Source organism: Protopterus annectens, chromosome 14.part0 (genome assembly GCF_019279795.1).
Source record: "Protopterus annectens isolate FY-2018-M chromosome 14.part0, PAN1.0, whole genome shotgun sequence".
NCBI classification, from domain to species: Eukaryota; Metazoa; Chordata; order Ceratodontiformes; family Protopteridae; genus Protopterus; species Protopterus annectens.
In genome coordinates, this window is record NC_056748.1 from 1,022,533,081 (window position 1) to 1,022,560,214 (window position 27,134).

General features: G+C 34.8%; 1 protein-coding gene across 1 annotated transcript in view; it reads right to left on the reverse strand.

Moving 5' to 3' along the window:
• The window catches only part of HPSE2 (heparanase 2 (inactive)), a 2,291,060-nt gene that overhangs the window by 34,453 nt on the left and 2,229,473 nt on the right, over window positions 1-27,134 (reverse strand). Inside the window, exon 11 of the mRNA XM_044056830.1 lies at window positions 18,228-18,374. Coding sequence (XP_043912765.1) covers window positions 18,228-18,374 — 147 coding nt within the window. The remainder of the gene's footprint in view (window positions 1-18,227; window positions 18,375-27,134) is intronic.

Sequence of the window (27,134 nt, forward strand, 5' to 3'; positions counted from 1 at the left end):
AATGGATAAGACGGAAGCTCGAATTTCTGACAATGAGGATAAATTAACTCTACTTGAAAAAAAAACTAATTTACATGATGTGGATATACAGGCTATGCAAAACAAGCTTACAGACTTAGAAGCAAGATCCAGGAGAAATAACATTATTATCAGAGGGATTCCAGAATCTATTCAGTATAATGAGTTAATTCCATCCATACTACAAATATTTGTAGTGCTGCTAAATGACTCTGATATGGTGAAACAAATTATTATTGAAAAAGCACACAGAGCTCTGAGAGAGTTACAAGCATCTAATTTTCCTAGACCTGTATATGTGAAAATACTTAATTATCAAGATGTAAACAGAATACTTACTACAGCAAAACAAAGTGGAGGCTATCTCATGTGGAAAAATAATAAAATATCCCTGACACAGGATCTACCTATACAGGTCAAGCAAGCTAGGCAGTCTTTGTCTCCATACTGCAAATTTCTTATTGATAAACAAATTAAGTTTCAAATGAAATATCCTAATATGCTTATATTTACAATGGATGGGACTAAACATGCTATTTCCACCAAAAATGAGGCAAGAAACCTGTTTCTAAAAGTTTTCAAGGCTTTACCTGCATCAGAGACTTGAATTGAACTTTTGTTGAGACTGGCATGCTGCTGAGGTCGGATCCATTGTTTACTGTGCCAGGAGGACTGGGTAATCCTTTGTTTTTGTTTGAAAAGCTCTAGGCCTTCTCCTGAGTAATAAAAGTGTTTGTTTTCACTTATCTTGATTACCTGAGCTCATTTTCCAATGTTTTATGGCTTCTACGAACTGTTTTCGATGAGGAGGAAGACAGGAAATGCCTAAAATGCTGTTGTGGGTGCAGATTTCGCTGTGACACTTCCTGACACTTCCGGGAGTCCGTCTGTAAAAGCGGTCCCTCGTCGCGAATATTTCACAGGGTTTTCAGGCTTGGGAAACTGAAGGGAACTGTTTTAAACACTTTTTTCCTTCTTCAACATTAAAATAACATTGTTTATGGTAAATTAAGCACATAAGCACATTTTATACACTTCTCTTATAAATGTCTATTCAGAATTTTGTAGGTATATTATTTAGAGAGGGTGCAGGGTTTAGTAATGTTTGTATAAATATACTTGTTATTATAGTCTTTAATGTACTGTGTAGAGATGATAATCTATATTATATTAATTAGTTAGTAGCTTTCTTTAGTATAAAACCATGATGGTGTGAATTTATAATCAGGGATATTAGTAGTTAGCTGTATATTTGTTGTAGTATAGGGTTATATTTTAATATGTGTTTCTTTTTTTTTTTTTTTCTCTTTTGCATGCGGTGTATGTATAGATAGCTAATACAATTACTAAAACTTCCTTTTTTTTTTGCTTTATTTATATATGTACTGTAATATTATATTTTTAATATTGATTTCTTTAATTAATAGTTAACCAAGGAGTTGTAGGTCATGGCAGTGCTTGTTAGGGAATGTTTAGTTTAGGCTTTGTCGTAGTTAAGTTAGATTATATAGGTCTGAATCGTGGAACATATTTGAAAGTTTATAATGTGGTGTTTTTATATTTGTTTCTTTTCTCAAACCTTTTGCTATTCCATGTTATACAAGACCTATATATGTCCTGGTGGGTAAGCACTGGTTTAGGATGGGATATAAGGGTTGCTTCCAGATTAAGTATGGTTTTGAATTTACTTTATTTGTTTTACATATTTTCTCTCCAAAACCTCTATTGCGCAGCCAACTTTGGAAATGTGGGAATTAGATTCATGGAACGTTAAGGGGCTCCAGAACTTAAAGAAGAGGAAAGTATTGTTACATGTTTTGTTGCAGGCTAAGGCGTGGTTCATTTTACTTCAAGAAACGCATTTAATGAATGATCAATGGCTTGATATTAAAAAAAAGAAGTGGATCAGAGAAGTAATAGCATCGGAAGGTAAGTCAAATAGTGCTGGGGTAGCGATTATTATTAAAGACCAATATAAAGAAAAAATTCTGGATTCTAATACAGATAAAGATGGGCGTTGGTGCTACGTTATTCTTGCATCTAACCTATTTGATAAACCTATTTTACTTTTAAATATTTATGCACCCTGTAAGGATCAACAAATATTTATAACATCATTGTACTCAATTTTAACACAATTTGATAGACATTATGTAATTATTGGAGGTGATTGGAATGCTTACCAAAATCCGAAGTTGGATAGATCTTGCCCACAAAGAACATTTAATAAGCTTGCTGTATTAGCACTGAATGATATTAAAGAAGACTTTCAACTTTATGACCCTTTTCACTATTTGAATAATGTCAATAGCACAAATAATTTTACGTTTTATTCCCCATGTCATAAAATGTGGTCCAGAATAGATTTCTTTTTGATTTCAAGAACACTGATTAATGTAGATCCTATAGTTGTTATACGTGCACGTTATCTGTCAGATCACTCGAAAATTTCACTGAGTTTTGCTAAAGAGGTAAAAGATACCTTGCGACAAAGAGGTTATAATTGGTCTCTTAATCCAAATTTGCTGAATAAGGAAGAAATAATACAGGAAATTACAAATTGCCTTAAAGATTTATTGGTGGGTCTAAAGAAACAACAATATGCCCCAGATATTGAATGGGCGACAGTTAAAACACAAATAAGAGGGATCCTTTTGCAAAAAGATTTTTATTATAAAAAAATACTAAACAAAGATATTCAAGATTTAGAAACAAAAATTAAACTACTTGATCAAGAACTGATTCGAAATTTTAATGAACAAACAGAGAAGGAACTGCTTAAATGTCAAAAGGATCTCTTCTTAATTCAAAATAGTAGATTAACATTTCAAGAATATAAGACGTTAGCTAGGTACGCTAATCATGTTCAAACACCATCGAGGGCGTTAGCTAGGATCATTAATCAATCGAAAACAACATTGCAAATTTCGGAAATACAATTCAATAACAAAATGTATTCTAAAACAGAGGATATTATTAATATTTTTGAGAAAATATATACTAATATCTATGATGGGCAAAAGGATATGTCCTCTCACAAAATTTATGAATCATTTTTACAATTAATTAAGTTTCCAAAAATAGGAGAGGATATTCAAAATGATTTGGTTAAACCGATACTCGAAGAAGAAATAGTATACATAATGCAACATATGAAATCACATAAATCACCGGATCCTGATGGATTGACAGTGGAGTTCTATAAAAAGTTTGCAGATACTTTCGGTAAGATACTTTCAGTTGTATTTAATTACATAATTAGGAATAAAATTTGTGATCCTCACCTTAATGCTTCAAAAACTATTTTTATACATAAAGCTAATTCAGATCCCCAAAACCCTGATAATTATAGACCGATATCATTAATAAATGTAGACATGAAAATTCTAACCTCTATTATAGCATCTAGACTGAAGAAAATTATGACTCATATAATATCCAAAGAACAGGATGGATTTATGGCAGGTAGACAAACCAATGACAATACACTTACATTACATATGATGATAACACATGCTAAACAAAACAATCTTAATCTCTATGCCCTTATAATTGATGCGCAGAAGGCCTTTGATAGGGTTGATACAAATTTTTTGTTTGATCTTTTACCCTATTTTAATATATCCCATGAGTTCGTTCAAATGTTACAAATATTATATAGTAATCCCTATACTACACTGTATATCAATAGAAGTTTCTCTAAAAGAATACAGATTAAGACTGGAACACGTCAGGGCTGCCCTTTGTCCCCTTTATTATTTAATCTTTATCTTGAACCTCTGTTCTTACATATTAAGCAGAACATTTATCATAATGTCCCAATAATTTATGGAACCAAAATATTAATGGCAGCTTTTGCAGATGATCTTAATATTTATTGTGCATCTCCAATATCAGATACTGAAAAATTATTGAAAGCTGTTAATGATTTTTCAGAAGTCTCTAACTATAAAATTAACTTGAAAAAAACAATATCTTCCCTTTAAGGACACCTAAACCTTTTTCGTTATTGCCACTGGTTGGGCAGGTAACATTTAAAGAAAATATTAAGTACTTAGGTATTGAGTTTTCTACAGATAATAAGGACTTCTACAATAATAACGTTAAAATAATTTGGGACCAAATTATTTCTGATTTTGGGAGGTGGAAAAATTTATGACTGCCAGTATTAGCAAAAGTTTCAATTGTTAAAATGAATGTATTACCGCAGATACTATATATTTTCAGATCAGCCCAATTAATACTTTCAAAGGCATTTTTTAAAAACATTCATAAAGAATTGGCTAAATTCATTTGGGATCCAAAAAAAACCAGGATATCCTATGATAAATTAATGACCCCAAAAAATAGAGGAGGGCTGGAGTTACCTAATTTTGAAATGTATTATTTAATTGTAAACTCTAATAGAATTTTAAGAATTGCCAACTATGATATCACTAGTTCTAAGTGGACACCAACATGGGTGATCCTGAATTATAAATATATTTCAAAGTTGAACATTAATCCAAAAGCAATACCCTTTTTAGGTAAAGATACTTTGAAATTATATGGGATTATTGAACATATTAAAATGGGCATATTATCTTTACAAAACGTATTTCAATCATTAGATTTGGTTCAGTATATGATGGTTTTTCAACCCTTTCATAGGAATCCTAATTTAAAATTGAATAATCAATTAATTGATCTTAAAAAGTTTCCATTAATAGTCAATCTAACTTTGATTGATATATATAAATATCTTGAACTTTCGGCCAACCAAATAAGACAAGAATTTAATTTACCTAAAAATTATCTTGTTACCTTGAGACAAATTAGAGAACTTGCTATAAGTTACTTAAAAATTTTTAAACCTGAAGATGAGACTCTGAATAAATGCTCTGATGTGTGGCAAGCTCTCCAACAGGATATTAAATATATAACAACAACAAATAAATTCATTAAAGAATTTAGTTTTCATGATAAAGTTTTGTTATCCAATTATTGGGAAGAGAAAATTCTATTGACAGACAAAAGTATTTTGTTAAAAGCCATCGACTTGACTATCAAATCTACTTCTCTTCAAAAATTGATATATACCCAGATGATGATATGGAATAATGCATATCATACACGCCTTACCCTGCATAAATTTAACTCTAAAAACTCTCCAACCTGTCCATATTGTAAAAATCAACCAGCTGATCTTCTTCATATGTTCTGGAGCTGTAAATGCATATATAAGCTTTGGAACTCCCTTAAGGTTCAACTCCAGAAGATGGGTTACCAAAGCACAACGTTCTCATGGAAATTAATGATCTTGCATATTCCCCCAAAAGAACTCCCTAGGTCACAAAGCATTATATATATATTAATATTTTTTTATTGATGAAGCTTTATATAGCTACAAATTGGTTAGACCCATCCAAAACATCATGGGAAAACTTTAGACTTTTGGCAACAAGGCATATATTAGCTCATAAACTACTTTTAAATCCACATAATAAAAATATTAATAATACAAAAATTTGGGAACAGATATTTAATATTATACTAGCATAATACTTGTAACCTGAAGGTATTAACAATTATTTATATGTTTGGAGAGAATTTTCTAATCAGACGTTCTATTACTTGAAATGTTATTAATTACTCTTTATTTTTTCTTTATTCTCAATCTTATACATGGAAGCATTCTTGTAAATATTGTATATTTGTTTGGTGTGATGGTTAGTGATATTAATTAGTAGTTTTTTTTTTTTCTTTTCTCTCTAAAAAAATGATTTTGTTTGTTAATTGTGTATGAAAATAATGTAACAATAAAGATTTATTATGGAAAAAAAAAAAAGAAATGTGTATGTTCCCCTAATCTATGAACCTATGAACTGATCTCAGCTACACGGTAGTATACATAATTTTTATAATGGTTATTTTTTGCTAATGCTCTGGAAGGCAAATTATCTTTCCATGAAGTCAAGACAATGAATTATAATAGACAAGATACAAGGTTATGTACAAAAAATGAAGTCAGGACTGGCTAAGCTAAAGGCGTCACCTATTGTGTGGCAATGCAGATGTACTACAAATAATTGCAATGTGATGTAGCTTACAAAATAAAATCTAGTGAAAAAATTAAGCACTGAACAGGTACATTCAGCACCAAAAAAGGAACAAAATACCTTTGAGTAATTAATATGGGTGACTAAAAGTGAATCAATGCAAGAAAACAATGAAAGCGAGAGGGGTGGATGAATCTTTGGTCAACATGGAGATGTAGTACCAGCGGAAAGGAGGATGTTATCCACTTTTACAGACAGTTTGAGGGACTCCTGTACTGGGCACTGTGTCCACTTGTAGAGGTCCTATCAAGAACACTGACAAGTTAAATTAGTTCATAAGGAGGCCACTACACTGCATAACCTCTGTGCCATATGTTACAAGACAAAACTTTACTGAAACTAGCCATTTGGCCAAGGAAGAAATGAAGAGGTGGAAACATAAGGATTCAAGTTTTGCACGAATAACAGTCCATGAAGGCAGCATTGAAAAACATATACAAAACTATAGGGAATAATATGAAAATAGAGGGATGACAACTCTGGAGTGATATGAAGTATGTTTTGTCACAGAGATATTTGTCCATGCATTTCTAATTTTGCCTAATTTTGATTTAATTTACTTTTAACCTTATAAGCGAGCTGGTCTTTTTTAGTCACAGCTCAAGCTAGAACAGTAAGGCAATATGTACGAGTCTTTATTATAGCTAATGAGTTAGCATGCTCAAAAGAAACTGAGGAAAACCCACTAAAACAGGATGGGATCATGCAAACTCCACACAGACAGAGATGGAGGTCAGGGTTTAAGTCTGGACCATTGCACTGTGAGGCAGAAACCTTCATTAGTGGGCTAGAATGCTACCTACCTCATCAGAAACCATGTTTTCTATGATGGTGGTTGATTTTGGAATTCATTGTGCGTCAGCCAGGCATAAGCCTACCTTGAAACTGATTAAGAAATAGAGAACTCTGAGTTAGACTGCAAATGCAGCTTGTTTACAGTGTGGAGTGGTGGGCAGATTAGAAGGCCCCTGAAGAGGGACAGTTTAGAAGCCCTGAATGACTGCAACTTTTCTGAATAAAGTACTATGACAATATTGTTTCTTTTAGAAAGCTTTTCCTCTGGTTTTGATGTTTGCAAGATGCTCACAAGAACTGTAACACTAAAATATTAGACAAAGTTCTGTGTGTGAATATCATAGCTAGTGAAATTTTATCTTGGTGAGATGACTGTCCCTGCACTTATTTCCATTTGGTAGGCATGCAGTAAATGGACACAAGGTATAAATTGTGCCTATGCATTTCTAGAAGAAAAGGTTATCACTTTTCTACCAGTTGGTACTCTTGGAAAATCTAGAAAATATATTGTTATGCAGTAACCCTGCAATTAAATACAATGGCTACAGGCATGCTAGTGTTACACTGCTGATGCTTACAAATTATATTGACCTCTTAGCCTAATGAAATAGTGATATCTCCTGTGCACTGAGCTGATTCAATGTTGACTGTGAAGCAGATGTGATGAAAATCAACATCTCTGAATAAGAGGTCATGGTTCTCTTCCAGAAATGACAGGACTGTTGTCTGCAGTTTGGTGGAGAAGACAGATGCCTCATCTTGCAGAATTTAACAACTTGGGGTTTTGTTCATGAAAGAAGTTGCAAGAGATAAGGACACTGACCAATGGATGGGTAAAACTGCATCAGTACTGCAGACATTGCACCAGACCATAGTGGTCAGTATATGCCCACATCTTTGGTGAGTGATCAAAAGGATGATATCAATGATACAAAGGGGTGAAATTAGATTAATTTGAAGGATATCTGGTCTCATTGTCTATGTCAGAGTGAAAAGTGTGGCAACCTAGAAGGATCTTGGGAGTACAGCCAGTGATCTTTCATAATGACAGAAATCAGTTGGGGGTAGGGTTATGGAAACTAGTGATTCCACTACCTGGGCACCTCCTGTAGAAAATATACCAGACATACCCCACTAGAAGAACATCCATGGGCAGATGCGAAACACCATGGAGAAATTATACACCACTACCATCTTACTTAAATTAATTTTTCTGTAAATCCAACTTTTTAAAATCAGGCTTCTTGCAAATGACTTTCTCTTTTGTTTCCTTCTACTTTCTTTGTTATGAACCATTGTTCTACTCTTGTCTTACACATTTTTAATCTACTGGTGTGTACTGCTGTCTTATTATGTTTAAGTGTCAGTGGTGCAACAAGTAGCACACTCGCCTTTGGTGCAGAAGGGTATGAGTTCTATTCCCACATCAGATAGATAAATTGCTGCCATTGCAGTGCAGCATAAGGGAGTTGCTGCTGTCCTGAGTATTCACTCCTTCAGATGAGATGTTAAACATAGGCCCCATCTGCTTAAATTGGTGGTAGCTAAGGTAGATATAAAAGATCCCACTGCACTTATTAAAAGAGTAGGGGGTCTTTTAATAAAAAAAACCCTCAGCATTATATGTAATTGTGTGTACATATTTCATATTAATTATTTGATATATAAATTCACAGTTTTCTTCCTCATTAACACATATAAAATTATTTTATTCTTCTTAATATTTAACATATTTCTCTGTCTTCCTTATTACAGCCCCCTCTCCTTCTACAACCACCATCTGATTTTTCTTAAAATGACTGCTTATCACCATTTTCCATTAAACATTATTTCATTCATCCTTTCATTCCAAATAGTCAAAATGACATAAAATAATCTTTTATCTATTTTATTAACATAGTCCTTACTTTTATTCCTGAAATATCTGTACATAGTCATATCCATATTTATTTTATTCACCCCCTTTATATCTTCAAAAACTTTTCTTCACATAATTATTCCAAATAATTTTGCTTCCCTTATACATTTTAAGAAAACATGTTCTGTAGTTTCTTCTTTACCACAATGTATACATATTATTTAACTTATTGTTATAAGGCATATTGCCTTTTACTGGCAATTTATTAATTACCAGTCTCCATGAGAAATTCCACTTGCTTAATATACCATGCTTTTTTTACTTTTATAGCTTTAACTTTTTCATTCATTAAATCATTCCATGGGTTAATGTAATATTATATCTTGACAGTCTTATAGCACACTTTTCTTTCATTTTCAGTTTCATCCATTTTTGTTTGAATATTTTTTTCTTGATAAAATCTCATTTTTTCATTTGTACATTTATTAATTTTGTTACATTTTTTATCATATCCTCAAACTATTCATATCTATATTTTAATATTTTTATCACTAACCTCATGTTTTCAATTATCCAACATAACACTTTATACAAATTCAATCAGGCAGCATATACAACTAGGTTTATTAATCCTAAACTTCCATCTTCCTTATCCATATCTAAAACTCCTCTTTTCACTGGATTCAGTCCCAACCTCATATAACAGAAAAGTTACTAGCAGTATTTATTTTTCATATGTTATTGGTAACATATAAACACTTGCTAAATACGCTATCTTTCCCAACCTAACATTTTTTTCTAAAAGTTAACTTCTATGTTTTCCAAAAAACACAAAGCTCCATTATTTCATCTATTATCATTTTCCGTTGTTCCCCACTTAAATTACCTTCAAATCTTATTCCCAACACTAAAATTGCATTCACTGAAAAAATATATTCTTCCTGTATATACTATGTCACCCAGTCCTTTGTTTTTTTTTATGTAGACTAATGCTTAATGTGTTTAGACATTCATATAAATAATATATTATTTTTTCCATACAGAATTTTGTTTCAAGTGACCAGTATAATATCATTTGCATAAGTTACCACAACCAGACTTTTTATACCATTATTAGCTATATAGATATTGCCTTTCATATTTATATTTATGCATCTAATACATTCATAATTAACACAAATAATATATTACTCATAGGACATCCCAGACATGTGTCATTCCTTATATCTACTTCTTTGCTCAACCATCCATGTACTAAATTTTTTACTTTATTTTTATCATATGCTGAACAACATACATTCCTAATTTTCTCACTAATATTATACTCCTTCATAATTATCCACAAAAGTTCATGTACTGTATCAAATGCTTTACGTAAATTTTTTATCATAAGCTTGGTTTCCTCTTTTCTATCTATAAAAATATCCACAAATCCTTATTCTCAACAGTAATTCCTGATATCTTTTTCCTTTAAACTATATATACTATCTTCCATAATGTATTTCATTTTACTTTCCATTCTATTTTGAATTATATTCATAAAAATCTTATAATCTGCATTGTTTAATACTATGTCTTCATTTCATTTTTTCTTCCTTTTTTTCCATACAAATATAAATGCTCCACTACATAAATCATTATGCATACAACCTTCATTTAACTACTCATTCATAACTTTTAAAACATATTTTTTCTGGTAATCTGTAAAGTTCTTATCCAATTGAAACTCTATTCCATCTTGTCCTGCAAGTGACTTTATATTAACTTGTCCAAGTATCTTATCTAATTCATATAAGAAATCTAATTTTCCAATTCTTTATTTTCCTGTTCTGATGCTCTTTAAAGCATTCCATATTTTTCTTGTTCTTTGTATCTTTAAACATTTCCTTAACATAATTTATTATGATATTCATCATTTTACTTACGTCTCATCTCTCCTCTTTCTTCTCAATCATCATGCTAGTATTATTCTTTAGTACACCAATACCTCTTCTTTTACCTTATAAGAAATATATTTGCTTAAATAATAATTCTTTAATTTTCTCTTGATTATTTTCATACATTTTCTATTCTGACAAAATATATTCTTTATCATTTCCATCTGTACACATTATTCTATAATTTGCCTTTTCTGATTTTCTTACATCTGTCTGCCATTCTAAAAACATTTTGTATATTTTTATTTGAAAAACAGCCACCATAGGGGCCAGTTTTTATAAAATGCTCTCATGGAAATGTGATCTTTCTATAATTGTGGACTTATTTTCTTTCCGTTTTCATCCCATATTCTCTCATTTATTCTTTTTATTCCTTTGCCCATTCTGATACATTCTCCTCCATCTCTATCCATATGGCAAAATAGTCTGAAAAAATGTTACAAGTGTCTCTCCTTAAGCAATATTTAAACCTTGTCATACAATAAAATCTATTTCAGTGTTACATGGACCCTGACCATATGTCCACAAATTATTTCACATCTGTAACTGACAGAATAGTTGTATAAAAACTTACCATAACCTTAGATGTCCTTCTCTCCAATGTTGTAGTATTCATAACTGTAGGGAGGTTGCTGCCTGCAGTGCCGATATCCAGCCAGTATACCAAAGTCTTATGAGCAGGGATAGTTGTGACATTTGATGTCAGAGCCGTAAACCGATGTTGGCTATAAATGTGATGCCTGCATGTACCCACTTCAGAATTGACTTCCACATACAGTAGTAACCCTGGTAAGCAAGAAGTTAAGGGGAGAAAGCTTTTCAGACCCACATGTGAGATCAGGCCAGAGGGTACCTCATGGAGGCATGTTCCTGCTGCTTAGGTAAGACTGAAGGAGGGATATGTCCCATCAGGTAAATAAATAGGTAAAGAAGGGGTAGGAGAGTGGGACTGGATACTACAACATGGAAGAGAAGGACGTTTAAGGTTACGGTAAGTTCTTACACAAGTTTTTACATAACTGTTCTATGTCCTTATGTTCTCATGTTGCAGTATTCATAACTGTAGGGAGAGTGCCAAACCTTCTAGATATGAGCCTGGGAGGAAGGATGTAGTCTCTGGTTTATGGGACCATGTAGGATGGATATAGCAAATCCAGTTCTAGCTCTGGAAACCAAATCTAGTTTATAATGCTTGATAAATGTATGGGCTGATGACCAGGTAGCCGCTTCTAGGGCAGAAGCGTAGCCTACACCCCTGAAGAAGGCTGCTGTAGAAGCAGCTGCTCTGGTGGAGTGAGCTTTCACATTTTCAGATAGAACTTTCCCATGAAGAGAGTAACATACAGAGATAGCTTTTGAGATCCATGAAGATATACTCTGTTTAGAGACTGCCTTTCCTGAAAGCCCTTGGGTGGAAGGAGATGAACAGCTGGTCAGACCTTCTAATAAGTTTTGTTTTGTCCAGGTAATACCAAAGTTGTCTGTGGAGATCAAAGGACTGTAGAGTCCTTTCAGAGGAATGTTGAGGTTGAAGAAGAAGACAGGAAGGTTAATGGTCTGATTTAAACATACCTTATTAACCACATTAGGCATGAAGAAAGGGTTAGCCCTGAGGGAGACCCTGTCTTTATGGAAAATGAGGTAAGGAGAGGTGGTCATCAGAGTTTGTATTGCTGATAACCTCCTGGCAGATGTGAGGGCCACTAGCAGAACTGTTTTCCAGGTACATAGCTTCAGTTTTGCTAAATGAACTGGCTCAAATGGTGGTAAGGTATGTTTCTCAAGGACAAAATTAAAGTCACAAATAAGAGGTATTGGCTTATGAGGGGGTCTGATATGGAGGACCGCTTTCAAGAAGAGCTTAACCTCTAACCTGGATGCCAAAGCAGGTACCAAAGAAAGACAAGTGGAAATGGCAGACAAGTGGACCCATTATATCCGAGTGACGTCTCCAGGTGCATCTGCAGTTACCTCCTACTGCTCCTCTAGGTGTCAAATATTACTTGTGCATACTTGCATTAATAATTCCAAAACCATGCTATATACAAGGTTTCATAATATTTTATCTTGAAGCATACATGATGCCAAACACAAGTGTATTGATATTTGACCTCTATCAATGAGTATTTGTTAGAAGTGTAAGGTGATACCTTAATTTTTAAAGGCTCAGGCCACACCCACTAGGAGTTAAAGGTACACACTCAAAACAGTTGTCTTGGAGTGAATGTACATCAGTCCTGAATGTAGAAGCTCACACAAGTAATAAAGGACCATGGGTACAGGAATGAGTAAAGGGTCCTGGTTTTTCTTTTTTGACACCACCTGGAGAAGTTTTCCCATTCTGACATACAATTTCATCTGGTACTAGGTTTCTTGGCCTCCTGCAGGACATTGAGTATGTCCTCTGAGTGGGTATACATTCATTTGACCATCTGCACCAACCTCGAATGGGTGTAAAGCCGAAAAAGAATGTTGAATTTGAAAGTGGTGAATGGTCGGAATGTCATACAAAACACCAAATGCGACATTTCCAACCACTCTACCACCTAAACAAGGACTACCATGGGTCAAAAAGGGGGGATATTGTGTGTTTCGACTATCTCTAGTTCGCAATTGTGAGTACCTGCTGCACTGCTTTCAACATTTGGTACGCCGACAAGGTAATGGATGACTAAATGAATGTATACACTCTGAGTGTAGGTGTCTGAAGGGGATCAGAACCCTATCACCCATAAAGTGAGTTTGAGCCTGATCACTTGAGCATGTATTAGAGATCCCCTGTCTTGTGTGAGTAGGTCTAAATGGTGGGATAACCTGTGATGATTACCCTTGGCTAAAAGGTGAAGAAGGGGAAACCAGTGCTATCTTGATCAGAAGGGAGTCACCAGTAGGATTTTTGGTTTGTCGTCCTGTATCTTCAGAAGGGCATTCTGAATCAGTGTGAAGGGGGGGAGGCATAGAGATACATCCCTGCTCAAGAAAAAGAGAAACCATCCAATTTTTAGAGGATTTGTCAGCATAGACTGCTATGATTGCAGGGGGGGGGGGGGTTCTTGAACAGGTACAGAGTGTCCTGAGGTACTTTATAGAACCTGTCTGGGCATTTGGAAGCAGGGGGCTGAGAATCAGGGGCCTGTGGAGCAGCCAGAAAGGCATCTTGAAAGGCCAGAAGCAAGGGAGGTACAGCAGATGGGGAGGGCTGATCCATTTGTAATAATTCAAAGTACCTCTTTTTTGTTTCTGAAACATCTGAGGCCTACCATTTAAAGTGTTCTCTCATGAGACCGATAGTATCCCAAAAGAAAATTCTTCCTCTAGATACTCTGGGCTGATTGAGTCCTCTTCCTTAGGGTCAATTTGAGAGCAGTAAGTCAGGGCTTCTTCAGAGGAGGATAATTCTTCCTCTGATTCTTCTAAGGCCTGTACTGGAGAAGGAGCAGATTGAGGGACCTGTGACTAGAGGGCCTGGAATGCCCTAAAAAGATTTTGTGAGAAAACTTCCGACCCAGGTGCAGATTGCTGTTCTGTATGTTTTAATTTCCATTTTTTCTTCAGAGGAATAGAAGGAAGGGTCGATTTGGGAACCGACATTTGGGAGGATGACAGAGCAGGGGTAGGCCATGACCTGTGAGTCTCACTTGCCATCAGGATCTGATGGGTGATATACCTCAGTGGACATACTCAGCGTTTCTGCCAAAATGGCTTCCATCACGGTTGATAATACAAGCTGAGAAATGGACGTCCGATGGTACCCTGGGCTAACATCTGCCTTGAGAGTCTTACCAGACTCCTGAGGTGCAGCATGGGCATCAGCCTAACTTTTTTGGCCTTCTTCTGAGGCAGCTCTTTGGAAGCACCTCCCCCGTGCTCCATACCTGCCACTAGACGCTGGAGTCTCTGGTTCTTGAGATATAGCTTGAGTGCAGCCAGACGGCTGCGTAGAGTTTTAGGCACAAACAATTTACAAATATTGCAAGATGTATGGTCATGGGCCTCCCCTAAACAGAATAAGCACTAATCATGCGTGTCTTTGTGAGGAATTTGTCTCCCACAAGCACACTTCCTCCTTTTAGTTGACATGTATATCTAAAAAGCTAAATAATAGATAAGAAGAAAAAAAACAAAAGGGCACTTATCTGCAGCAGATGGCTGAGTAAAATGAGGGAATTGCTTCCTGAAGCTGGAGATCAGAGGTCCAAAGATCACAGTGGCAGAAAAGTTCTGAAGTGGGTGTGTGCAGACGTCACATTTATAACCAACATCGATTTATGGCTCTGACATCAAATGTCGCATGTACCCCTGCTCCTAAGACTTTGGTATACTGGCTGGATGTCTAATGCTGTAGGCAGCAACCTCCCTACAGTTATGAATACTGCAACATGAGAATAGAAGGCCATCATATTTTATAACTTCAAGCACCGTTTTACATCACTCCCTCTCTTTCCCTTTTTTTTCTCACTAACAACTGAAATCCAAAATTTTGTGAAAATTTTTCCTTTACTTGTAACATAGGCATAAGCCATATAATGATATAATTCTATATACCTGGTTATTTCATCTTAGATCTCATCTTAAATCTATAATAGCTGATCTTTCTATCATTACCAGTGTTATATTTAATATCTTCACCAAATTTTTACAAAGCAACACTATGCCAGAACATTGTTCTATTCTTAAGGTCCATATTGTTCTCCTCTTCAAAGCTTTTCTGTTTGCAGTCTTTCACCTTGTGTCAGAAATCCTACATCTTCCAATTCTCTTACATTGATATCACACTTACATCAGTTTAAAATTCCCAATCTTCTACTTTTATTTTTATTATTATTTACATTTACTGAAAGAACTCTAACTTTGTCACTGTATCTATGTTGTAACGTATTGAATATTGTGTGAGTCTTTGTATAAACTCAACATCTATCTTACTGACATGAATGTTCTTTTTCTTTGTCTTACTCTTTTACCAAAATAATTATTTTCCCTTTCACTATTTTGCAATTTATATCCTCATCACTTATTAGAGAGCCTTCTTCTATAAAATCTTCTGTTTCATTTTTTCTTCAACTTTATCCTTATTATCTTGTTCCTGTTTCCATGCACCCCTTTATCTCCTTATTACCTTGTTCCTGTTTCCATGCACCCCTTTATCCTTATTACCTTGTTCCTGTTTCCATGCACCCCTTTATCTCCTTATTACCTTGTTCCTGTTTCCATGCACCCCTTTATCTCCTTATTACCTTGTTCCTGTTTCCATGCACCCCTTTATCTCCTTATTACCTTGTTCCTGTTTCCATGCACCCCTTTATCTCCTTATTATCTTGTTCCTGTTTCCATGCACCCCTTTATCTCCTTATTACCTTGTTCCTGTTTCCATGCACCCCTTTATTCTTATTACCTTGTTCCTGTTTCCATGCACCCCTTTATCTCCTTATTACCTTGTTCCTGTTTCCATGCACCCCTTTATCTCCTTATTACATTGTTCCTGTTTCCATGCACCCTTTTATCTCCTTATTACCTTGTTCCTGTTTCCATGCACCCCTTTATCTCCTTATTATCTTATTCCTGTTTCCATGCACCCCTTTATCCTTATTATCTTGTTCCTGTTTAAATGCACCCCTTTATCTCCTTATTATCTTGTTCCTGTTTCCATGCACCCCTTTATCTCCTTATTATCTTGTTCCTGTTTCCATGCACCCCTTTATCTCCTTATTATCTTGTTCCTGTTTCCATGCACCCCTTTATCTTCTGTTTCTGCTATTTCTTCTATTTGTATACTTTCATCACTTTTATTTTCTTCATAATCCTTTCTCTCTAGATTACAATCAATCCATAAATGCCCGATTTAGTTGCATTTATAACATTTCAGTTAACAATTTTTTGAATCATGACCTATTTCCACACAAATATAACATTTCATTTTATGACAATTACTTATCAAGTGATAATCCTTTTCACAGGAAAAAAACATGTTTTGGATTTAGGTTGTCCTTGATATTTTACAACACCCTTGTTTCCTTCTAAATTTATCACACTAAGGATATGAATATTTTTTTTCGTTTTCTATTTTCAGTACAATAGTCAGTCCCATCCACCAGTTCATACTCCTCTGTTATGATAAACTTTACTAATGTCCATAAGTTCTTTGCATAGTTTACTTAAATGTCTCTTCAAAGTCTTTTTTTTTTTTACTTTATTTCAAAATTGAACACGTAACTTCTTTTTTGATCTCTTATGAAATGCTTTGACTACGTATGAGCTCCATGGATTACCGTTCATTTTCTTTTCTATGAATTTTTATTAGATTATCGACATACCCTTTCTACTGCTCCTCTCTCACTGCTTTCCCTGAACTTTCCTTAACAGACTCAACATACAATTTCTTTAAAGGCATTAAACAGTTACACTCAGGTACAGTGGAGATACAAACATTTGATAAGATTAACATTCAGTAACAATATATTCATAATAAATTATTAGTCTACACTTAGTATCATGTAATACAGAACCCTAAATGAGGTACAGCATTTAGCCCTCATTTAATTACAGTTGCAATTTATCTCTTGTAGAAGCAGTGAACTGTGAAAACTGCACTGCAAAGCCAGTTTTCACTAACTGCTGAAGCAGTAAATGACAGTCTACAGTTTAAAGGCTCATTTGTGATCTAATAAAAGACCTCCAGTTAAGTAAGTGGTTATCCATATTTTTGAAGATCAATCAAAGTGTATGGTGCTGTTAATCTACAAAAGATGGGTCAAAAATCCCTGTTCATTGCCTATTTGTCTTATTTTACAATATATATTAATAGTTGCTCTTGCATGGATTATTGTACTGGGGGGAACTGACAACAAGCTGTAGCAGGGGTACTTGGAAAGGGGAAAGAATAGAGAGAGTTTGAACTGGGTGGTTTGGATTATGTTGTGAGTATCGAGTATAACTTTGAAGATGTGCATTGTTTGTCTTGGACTGTACCTACTCAGATGTAATAGTTTGGGGGTGTAATAGGTGGAAGAAATCTGGATTGTAGTGGTACTCCTTTTTATACCTGTCCGCTAGTGAGCTTTGTTTCAAAGAACTGTCATTTCATCTAAGGTAATTTCAAGTACTAACTTTAAAATTACCCATTCCACATATTAATCAGTGAACCACAACACAATGTTTCATTTAAAAACTGGCTATATAAAAATAGCTAAAAATCTACATACTTCTCAAACCTAATCAGAGCTCCTTTTTTAAGCAGTTTAAAATGTGTGTTACTTCATATAACAAACTTGGGTATGCAGTATTACAGACTCTTTCTAGTTTTACAATTGATAACTCCAAATGGTGTTACTTAGGTTTGGTATAATGAAATGAATATTGCTGTTTTTTCTCTTAATGGAATACCTTTGCACCATGTGAGATGTTTGTATGTTCATTATCTGGGTGAGCGAACTGTTTCTAGACACTTTTCAAACACAAACACCATTCTTATACACTTATGTAAGACACAGATCTAGCACTACACAGAATAGCTGCTGGACTTACTTTGCCTGAAGACCTTCCTTCCCATATGGCTGTAGAAGGTACTGTTGGACCACTTTATTCCGTAGTGTGCCCACTAGTTTGATTTTCTTTCTTGACCGATGCAGGTTAATAATGTAAAGTGTGACAGATCCCCGGTCATAGTGATGGCTGCAAAGGTTAAATAAACAAGCAACAAGAAAGATGTGACAAGGAAACATTGTAACATATATACTCCAATTGCAAAGTAGAACAATATCACAATTTACATGTAACAACTTAGAGCCTTGTCAGCATGACTAGGCCTATAGAACTTGTTTGGTCCTGTCACCTTGAAAGCTGCAGTATAAACTCAAGTTACATAACTTTAAAAGGCATAATCTGTCAAATGTGAGTAAGGTACTTTGGAATTAACTGCTCCTACTTCAAAATTAATCTTTGGCGCAGTCTTGACTCAAGATCTCCCATCCCACATATTTATACCTTATGGTTTTAAAGGCTATGAATGCACTAAGTGACCCCAGATATGGGGCAAACAAAACTCCAGTGGCCATCTCTATCACTTACTGTTATCCACGACTCTCCTACTGCAAAGTTAAATGCATCACCCACATATGGAACAAACTTGCTTCAGTGGCAGCCGGTTCAACTTATGTATTGTTGATTGCAACCATGTTTTCATGATGCTCAATGTACCCTTTTACTAAGTGTAGCGGTATGTAGGCCTCTGTCTTATTTTCATTTTGGGGGGCTGTATAATATAGAGCTATGGTCTCTTCTCACACGTCTTTCTACTGTGCTCAATACAGAAAGGTACAGACTTCTCTTCATGAAGATAATGCCTTTTTCGTGTATGCTGGAAGGACTTCAGACACCACTCTGTGTAGGATTCCTTCTTAATTTTACAGAATGAGATGTGTATGGCATCAAAAGAGTGTCGTACAGCACGGCACTGTAGTCAGTCATCCGTGAATCACAGAGGGAACTTGTAAATCGCCAGTGATGTCACTTTCAGTAGAGATTGCTGAAGGTTAAATATCCCTGCTGCTCTACCAATATGCATTGTAAAGCTGACTTACACTGATGATGAATTGTGAGAGAGACAGAAAAATGAGCAGTTAATTCAGTTTAGGTATATGTAGCTATCATGGGTTACAGAACTGATCATAAGAAGTATGCAATATTTGGAAACATTTTTACTTGTCAGGAATGGAGACCACTTCAAACACAATCTACTGTTGCATGGAATCTGTAATGCTTTATTTTCCTGACAAAATTATGATTGTGATTGTTGGCAAGCTCAAATGTGTTTCATTGCAAACAAGCTCTTTTACTTTTATATCTAATTCACATATTACATGAATTCTTCCTGGTAATGCCATGACAGACAGGACAGTGAATTAATTTTTGATCAATTTCTGTATTATCCACCATTTATTCAATAAAATAAAGTACACATAAGATTTGATGTATGACCATAAAACCTTTTGGGAAACAAATTCCTGCAATAGCAAAGACTAACATAATTGCCACTTTCAATATTCATAGACTTACTTAATGGATAAGGCATGAAAGAGTTTGAGTGAATGAAATATAATTACATATATGATAGTGCATGAATAATCACACGTATAATAGCGTAGAAGTAATTATATGTACAACAGTGTACAAGTCACAATAGGATATAAGTAATTACATGCATGATAGTGTATAAGTAATTATATCTACTATAGTGTATAAAATAATTTGTGACAATGTATAAATAATTATATGTACAATAGTATATAAGCAATTATGTGCATGATTGTGTACAAGTAATTCCATCTATGATAGTGTAAGTAATTATATATATATATATATATATATATATATATATATATATATAAATATATATATATATATATATATGATAGTATATAAATAATTATATGTATGGGAGTGTATAAATAATTATATGACAGTGTAAAAGTAATTATATGCACAACAGTATACAAGTAATTATATGCATGATAATGTATAAGTAATTAAATGAATGATAGTGTATCAGTAATTATATTGACTATAGTGTATAAGTAATTATATGCACAATACAGTATAAGTAATTATATGTATGACAGTATATAAGTATTTATATGTGCAATGGTGTGTAATTATTTAAAGGTACAACAGTAGAGAAGTAATTATATGTAGGATAATATATAAGTATATGTATGGCAGTGTATAAGTAATTATATGTATTATAGTACATAAGTAATAGTATATATGATAGTGCATAAGTAATTTCATGCATAAGAGTACAAGTAATTATATATGATACTGTACAAGTAATTATATGTCCAATAATGTATAAGTAATTATATGCATGATTGTGTATGAGTAATTATATGTACAAGAGTATGTACATATAGTAAGAATTAATTATATGCATGACGGTGTATAAGTAATTACATGTACAATAGAGTATATGCAATTATATGCAAGACAGTGTATAAGTAATTATATGTAAAACAGTGTATACATAATTGATAGTGTATAAGTAATTATATGCAAGATAGTATATAATTGTATGTATAATAGTGTCTAAGTAAATATAAGTAATTATATGTGCAATAGTCTATACATAATCACATGCATGACTGTGTAATTATATGCAGAATAGTGTACAAGTAATTATATGCACGATAATGTACAAGTAATTTTTATAAGATAGCATATAATTATATGTACGATAGCGTATAATTAAATACACAATAATGTATAAGTGTATGTATGTATATATATATATATATATATATATATATATATATATATATATATATATGTATAAAACACACGCGCGCGCACACACACACACATTTACACACACACACACACACACACACACACATAAATACAATAGTGTTTAAGTATATGCACAATAGTGTACATAGAGTCTACTCTTCCCTCATCGGACCCATTATTGAGTACAATGCACCAATTGGAATGAACCTGGCTAGACATCTCCAGCAGCTGGAGAGACCACAGAGGTACCTAACCAAGAGAATTACTGGCCTCAAACAGTTGCCCTATGCAGCACGATTGAAAAAGCTAAGACTGTTCTCTGTTGCATACCGCTTTCTCAGAGGCGATCTCTGTCTAACGTACAGAGCCATGTCCAACCCAGAATTGTTGAACATGCTCCATCTTAGCAAAACCACATCTACTCAAGCTACACGCTCTAGGGATATAAACCTCAACACAACAATGAATAGAACATGCTGGAGGGATATATTCCCTTCGCAGAGACTTCCCTTACTATGGAACAGGGTCCCGATCTACATAAGACAGAGCCCCTCACTATCACTCTTCAAGAGGAACCTTGATGAGTGGATGGGTAACAGAAAGTTCACACAGGGGATCACACCAACATCACTACTAGATAGGGGCCAAGGGTACTACCTGCTAGTACAAGGGTCTAGGGAACTACTAAAGGGGCGGTGAATACCGCACAGCATGGCTGGGCTAATATATGCCTTCGGGCAGATAGCTCAGTACCAACCTATGAACCTAAGTAATTATATGGATGATAATAAAACAGTGTAGAAATAATTATATGTATAACAGTATACAAGTAATGTTATATACAGTAGTGTATAAGTAATTACGTGTATGAGTGTATAAGCAGTTATATATACAATATTGTATAAATAATTATACAAATGATAATGTATAAGTAATTACATGCACAGTACTGTATTAATAATTATATGTATGGTAGTGCTTAAGTAATAATACCTATGATAGCATATAAGTAACTCCCCAGGCAATGAAGAAATAAATGTGCACTAAAATGCTGAGATTAAGTTTGCTGCTTCATCTTTCCTAAGAATTAATTTTCTGAATTTGAATGTGAAATATTTTTATGAATGTATCTGTAAATGCAACACCCATATTTCTATCTTCTTGCAAAGGCACAATAAAATATTGCAAACAAAACCCATGTCCTGTTCCTTTAATGGCATAATAACATACCTGGGTTTGTGATAAAGTGACCTTATTTCCATTTACAGTCATACCTCTCAACCTCTTAGAGCAAAAAATCTAGACAAAGCCATAAATAATGGGGGACAAAGGCCCACAAATAGGGACACATTTTAAATGTTGCTCTTGCAAATGTAGAAGGTTGATAGAATAACATGTTTTGCATTAACATGATTTTTCTAGAAGATATGAAGTCTGAAACTCAAATGCCTGCCATTATTTTATGACTTCAACCCTCAAAGATTTACCAGCAATGTTCCAGAACACCACAATTCTATGAGAAACAGACAAAAAATGTGAGGCAAAAATCTGTACAGTTGAGAGGTATGTTTACAGTCAATACTGCAGAGCTCAAAGTCAAGATGCAAACAGATTTTTTTTGTTATAACTAATGTTTTGTTTGAGTTTTCAAGCATGTCTAAATTAGGTATATGAACAGGGAGAATGAAGCTGTAATGGTTGATGTGTTCTGATAAAGGGATGGCTCAATGGAGACAGACGCAGGGTTGCTTATGGATAACAAACAGACCTGCTTTACCGACTATGACATGAGACCTGCACTTTGGCTACGATACATATGAAACTAAAGGGATATCAGCTATCAAGGCTCTTTGTATTCTTAGGGCTGCTGAAAATTGTCCCATGATCTGATCAGCTGAGTTAACAAACAACAATGAGAACTTGTATCCCAAGACAAGATAAAAAAACAAAAAGTGCCAAGCCCAGCTTTGAAGGTCTGCACTGTTGATGTGTGCTGATGTTCTCCAGATTGCCCCTGTGTCTGTCAACAGCTGAATAAGTTTACTCACGAAAGCCCATGTAATTCAGTATACCTTGCCCCAAGGTAAGACTCATGCTCATTAACTGATGTCTCTCCAAAGTACTGTGGTCTCTTTGTACAACAGATTTCCTTTAAATAAATGCTATTATGATAACAAAGCACACATGGGTGGTGGCTTGGAATCAAGCAAATTATTAAAAAAATAGAATGAAAGGAATGTAAAAAGGCAGCAAAAAATAACACTATATACATAGTGAATTAACACATATGCAAACTTCATGCATAAATTATAATGAAAGAAACTGCAGAATGCTTTCATTTGACAAATCCACGATGTTTGAGTTCTAGCTGTAGCTAGCATAAGATCTAGGAATTAAGAATCATGCTAATGCATCGACAGTTACCTGATGTGTTATATACATATATTATGTATATGAATGAATATATGTGTGTGTGTGTGTGTGTGTGTGTGTAAACATGCACACAAAAATATATAATAAATAGACACATACATATAAAAAAAATAAATCCCCCATACTGCAGGTTTAGGGAATATGGAATGAATTTCCAGATGAGTAGTGAAACCATGAGTCCCAAACCAAGTCTTCTAATCCTGAAATGAAATATATTTAATTTATTACACAAACTAACCCTGCATGTGTTGTAGTTAGCTGTTTTTATTTTAACTTACCATTTCCCATTGATTCAGTGCTTTATGGTGTTGGTGTAAGTTGCCTGAATAATGGAAGTTTAAGTAATTTGTATAGGTTTTTATGAATGGAAGATTTTTCTTTTGTAGTTCTGAAGGAATTTTTAATTGTGGTATTTACTCAATTTCAGTAATGACTTTTAATTTTTAATGCATTTTGATAGTGTAGTGGGGGTTATTGTAATATCTGCTAGCTTTACAGTTTAGTTATGGTGTTTTATTTATCCCGACAGTTTAAACAGCCAGAATCAGGCCCATTTTGCCAGCAATGCTATTTCCCGTGGTCACTGGTCTGTATTTTATTTTTTCAGTCATTTAACTTTTTAATTTTATTTTTTGGCTCTACTCTTCCACTGTTCATCATTATATTAGCCCAGCAGCTCAGTGACTGATTGCACTGGGTCTACCAGCTGCTGACCTCCATCCTTAGACTTAATCTGGTGTATATTGCTGGGGCCAGTCACAGAATAAGGCATTCGGGGGTTCGGCTCATCTGTGGGTTACTTATGCCCTAACAAGAGCAGCCAGCACTTCAGATCAGCAAAACCATTTATTTAATATTATTTAATTAAGAAATAGTTAAGTTAGGTTGGCATGGCATCCTGAATAATAAGGAATATTCCTGGATAGTGAGACTGGGGGCTTTATTTTCACTGGGGCTCAATGAAGTGATGTTGTTTCTTTAAATGGGTGGTGATTTTCTAATGGTGTTCTATCACTTGTATATATTAATGTGGCATTGTTGTTTGGAACTTTAACACTGATGAAGGCATTGGGTTGCCAAAACTGGTCTGTTCCTTAATGAAATAATATTAAATAAACGGTTTTGCTGATCTGAAATGCTGGCTACTGTTGTTCGGATTCATCATTTTGTCTTTGCACTTGGCTGTACTTGCACGGACTTTTCTATTCAGTTACTTGTGCCATAACCATTGCTGTCCCCCCTCCTATATGTGAGACTGTGGTTTAGCCAGGGGTCAGGCAAGCAATGCGCATTACACCACCTCCTTAGCAGCTCAGTCATGTCTGTGCCCTTTTAACCCCTCTTTTGGGCATGTCTACCATGTGCCATCTTCAGCCTCCACTAGGGATTGACACCATAAATGCCCAAGGGCCTGGACACCTGCCCCTGGGATGGTAATGCCCATGCATCTCTGCTGCTCTATAAGTCACCTGAGCCATTAATTGAACCAAGGTCACATGGGCTAAAGTCAGAGCTTTATCCTTCTATGCCATCAGTGAGGCTGTTTTTCATTTTAATTTTAATGCATTAAAGTTTGAAGGGTTAATGTAGGTGAGCAGTGTTATTTAGGGAGGTGTTTTATTTACGTGAACAGTTTGTGAAGTTACTTTTATTTTACACTGAAGTGAAGAGAAGATAGGTGGTACAGTGATGCACCATTTGCAGTTGTTGCCTCACGGTGTTTGGTTTTCCAGGTCAGTTCTCTGCTGAGAATACCTTAGTGCTTATGTGGGTTTTTGTCAAGTGTTACAGGTTCTTCTCACATTTCAAACACTTGCTGTATTATTTTCTTTGTGTTCATAACACTTGTTGCTAACTTGCTTGCCTTCTGTTATTTTTATTTGTCTGGGCTGAAACTGAAATAGGTCCATTTGTATCAGTGCTGTATCTCAGTAATTAAACTGAATGAATGATAACATATATAAATACATACATAAAACTCTAAAATGCAACAGGGAACATTCATAACCCAACTTCATTCAGTTATTTCCACCACAGTTATTACAGTAAGATTTTGCCCACAGTTATTACACTAAAGGTTTGCCACATCCACTGTGATATTATATGTTTTACCACACTCCTCCACTTAGACATCTACTAAAACAGCAGCCTAACAGCTACACCACCTTTCTTTGAAGCAACCCACAACCATTACGTTTAACCTTACATCTGCTACGAACTAGGACATACTCCACCTGCTGCACCACAGGAACTGGATTATGCAGACAAATGGAAAATGAATGAATGCAATATGCAATCCATACTTCACTTGTTTACTGATTCTTACTATTTTACTATTTTCTGTTAAATTAAGCACAGATTTGGGTTTGTGGGTTGTTTTACACGAGAGACAGTTTTGAGGATGTGTGTATTTCAGCTTTGAGTGGACGTTTAAGCTAAGTATTTAATGAGAAGCACAATTACGGTGAGTGCAAATGATTTCATATACAACAGATGACACTCCAAGGATGGCAATAAACTTGGAATGATGTGCAAAGGTTGAAAATAAATGTTCAATGACATAGGAGGCATGAAAATAATGTTTATTATGGCAGCAAGGCAGCTTAGTGCTTCACAGCTCTGCCTTACAGCTTCAGGGTCAGAGGTTTAAGCCTGACTTCCTCTCAATATCTGTGTAGAGTTTGCATGGTTTACTATTGAAATGTCGAATGGCACTACGTCGACTGTACTATAGTCGAACACGGAAGTTCGAAAATAGTAATGTCGACGTCAATAAAACAATCTAGGAATGGTTTTAACATGGGTCGAGGTAGGTGTTCAGTATTATTCTGAACTACAAACATCTCCCCTACCTCGACCCATGTTAAAACACAGTCCTAGATTGTTTTTTTGTCGTTGATATTACTATTTTCGAACTTCCGTGTTCGACTATAGCACAGTCGACGTAGTGCCGTTCGACATTTCAATAGTAAACCAGTTAGCATATTCTTCCTGTCTCTGTGGGTTTTCTCTATGCACACTGGATTTATTCCACCACTTCAAAATATGCTAGTTACCGCTTCACTTTTAAGTGAGTGAGTGAGTGAGTGTGTGTGTGTGTGTGTGTGTGTGTGTGTGTGTGTGTGTGTGTGTGTGTGTGTGTGTGTGTGTGTGTGTAGATGGATTAACAGTGAATCACCAAAGTGCACAAACTTTGAACCACAAGTGATCAATGCAGGCATACAGAAAAACACAATAGATGAAAACTAAAAATAATGAAAACAGAACAGATTGCAAAAAGAAAACAAATTTAATTTAATTCTGTAATCCTACAACAAAAACGTACTACTGCATTCAGGTCATGTTTGTCTGAAAAGTAAAAGTATTAAGCCAAAGTTGTTTACTCTCTGCACCTCCTTAGTAATGTGTGCTAACACTAACCCTGTCCCTAACTAATCCTATGGCTTCATACCCTGCCTACCTTTGTAATGCTAACCCTAACTCTGACCTTAACCCAGAATCTACATCTTAAAATAGGAATTAAAAATTAGAAAAACCCTTTCTGTAACAAGGCGCTTAGACATAGACCACATACATCAGCACACATGCATAACACTAGATCTATCCCCTTACCTAGCCTTTACACTCAACCTAATCCACAATCAAACACATGCACACTCCTGCCCCAATACTGAAACTTTCAGTATATATGACGTTTAAGCATTAACATCACAAACC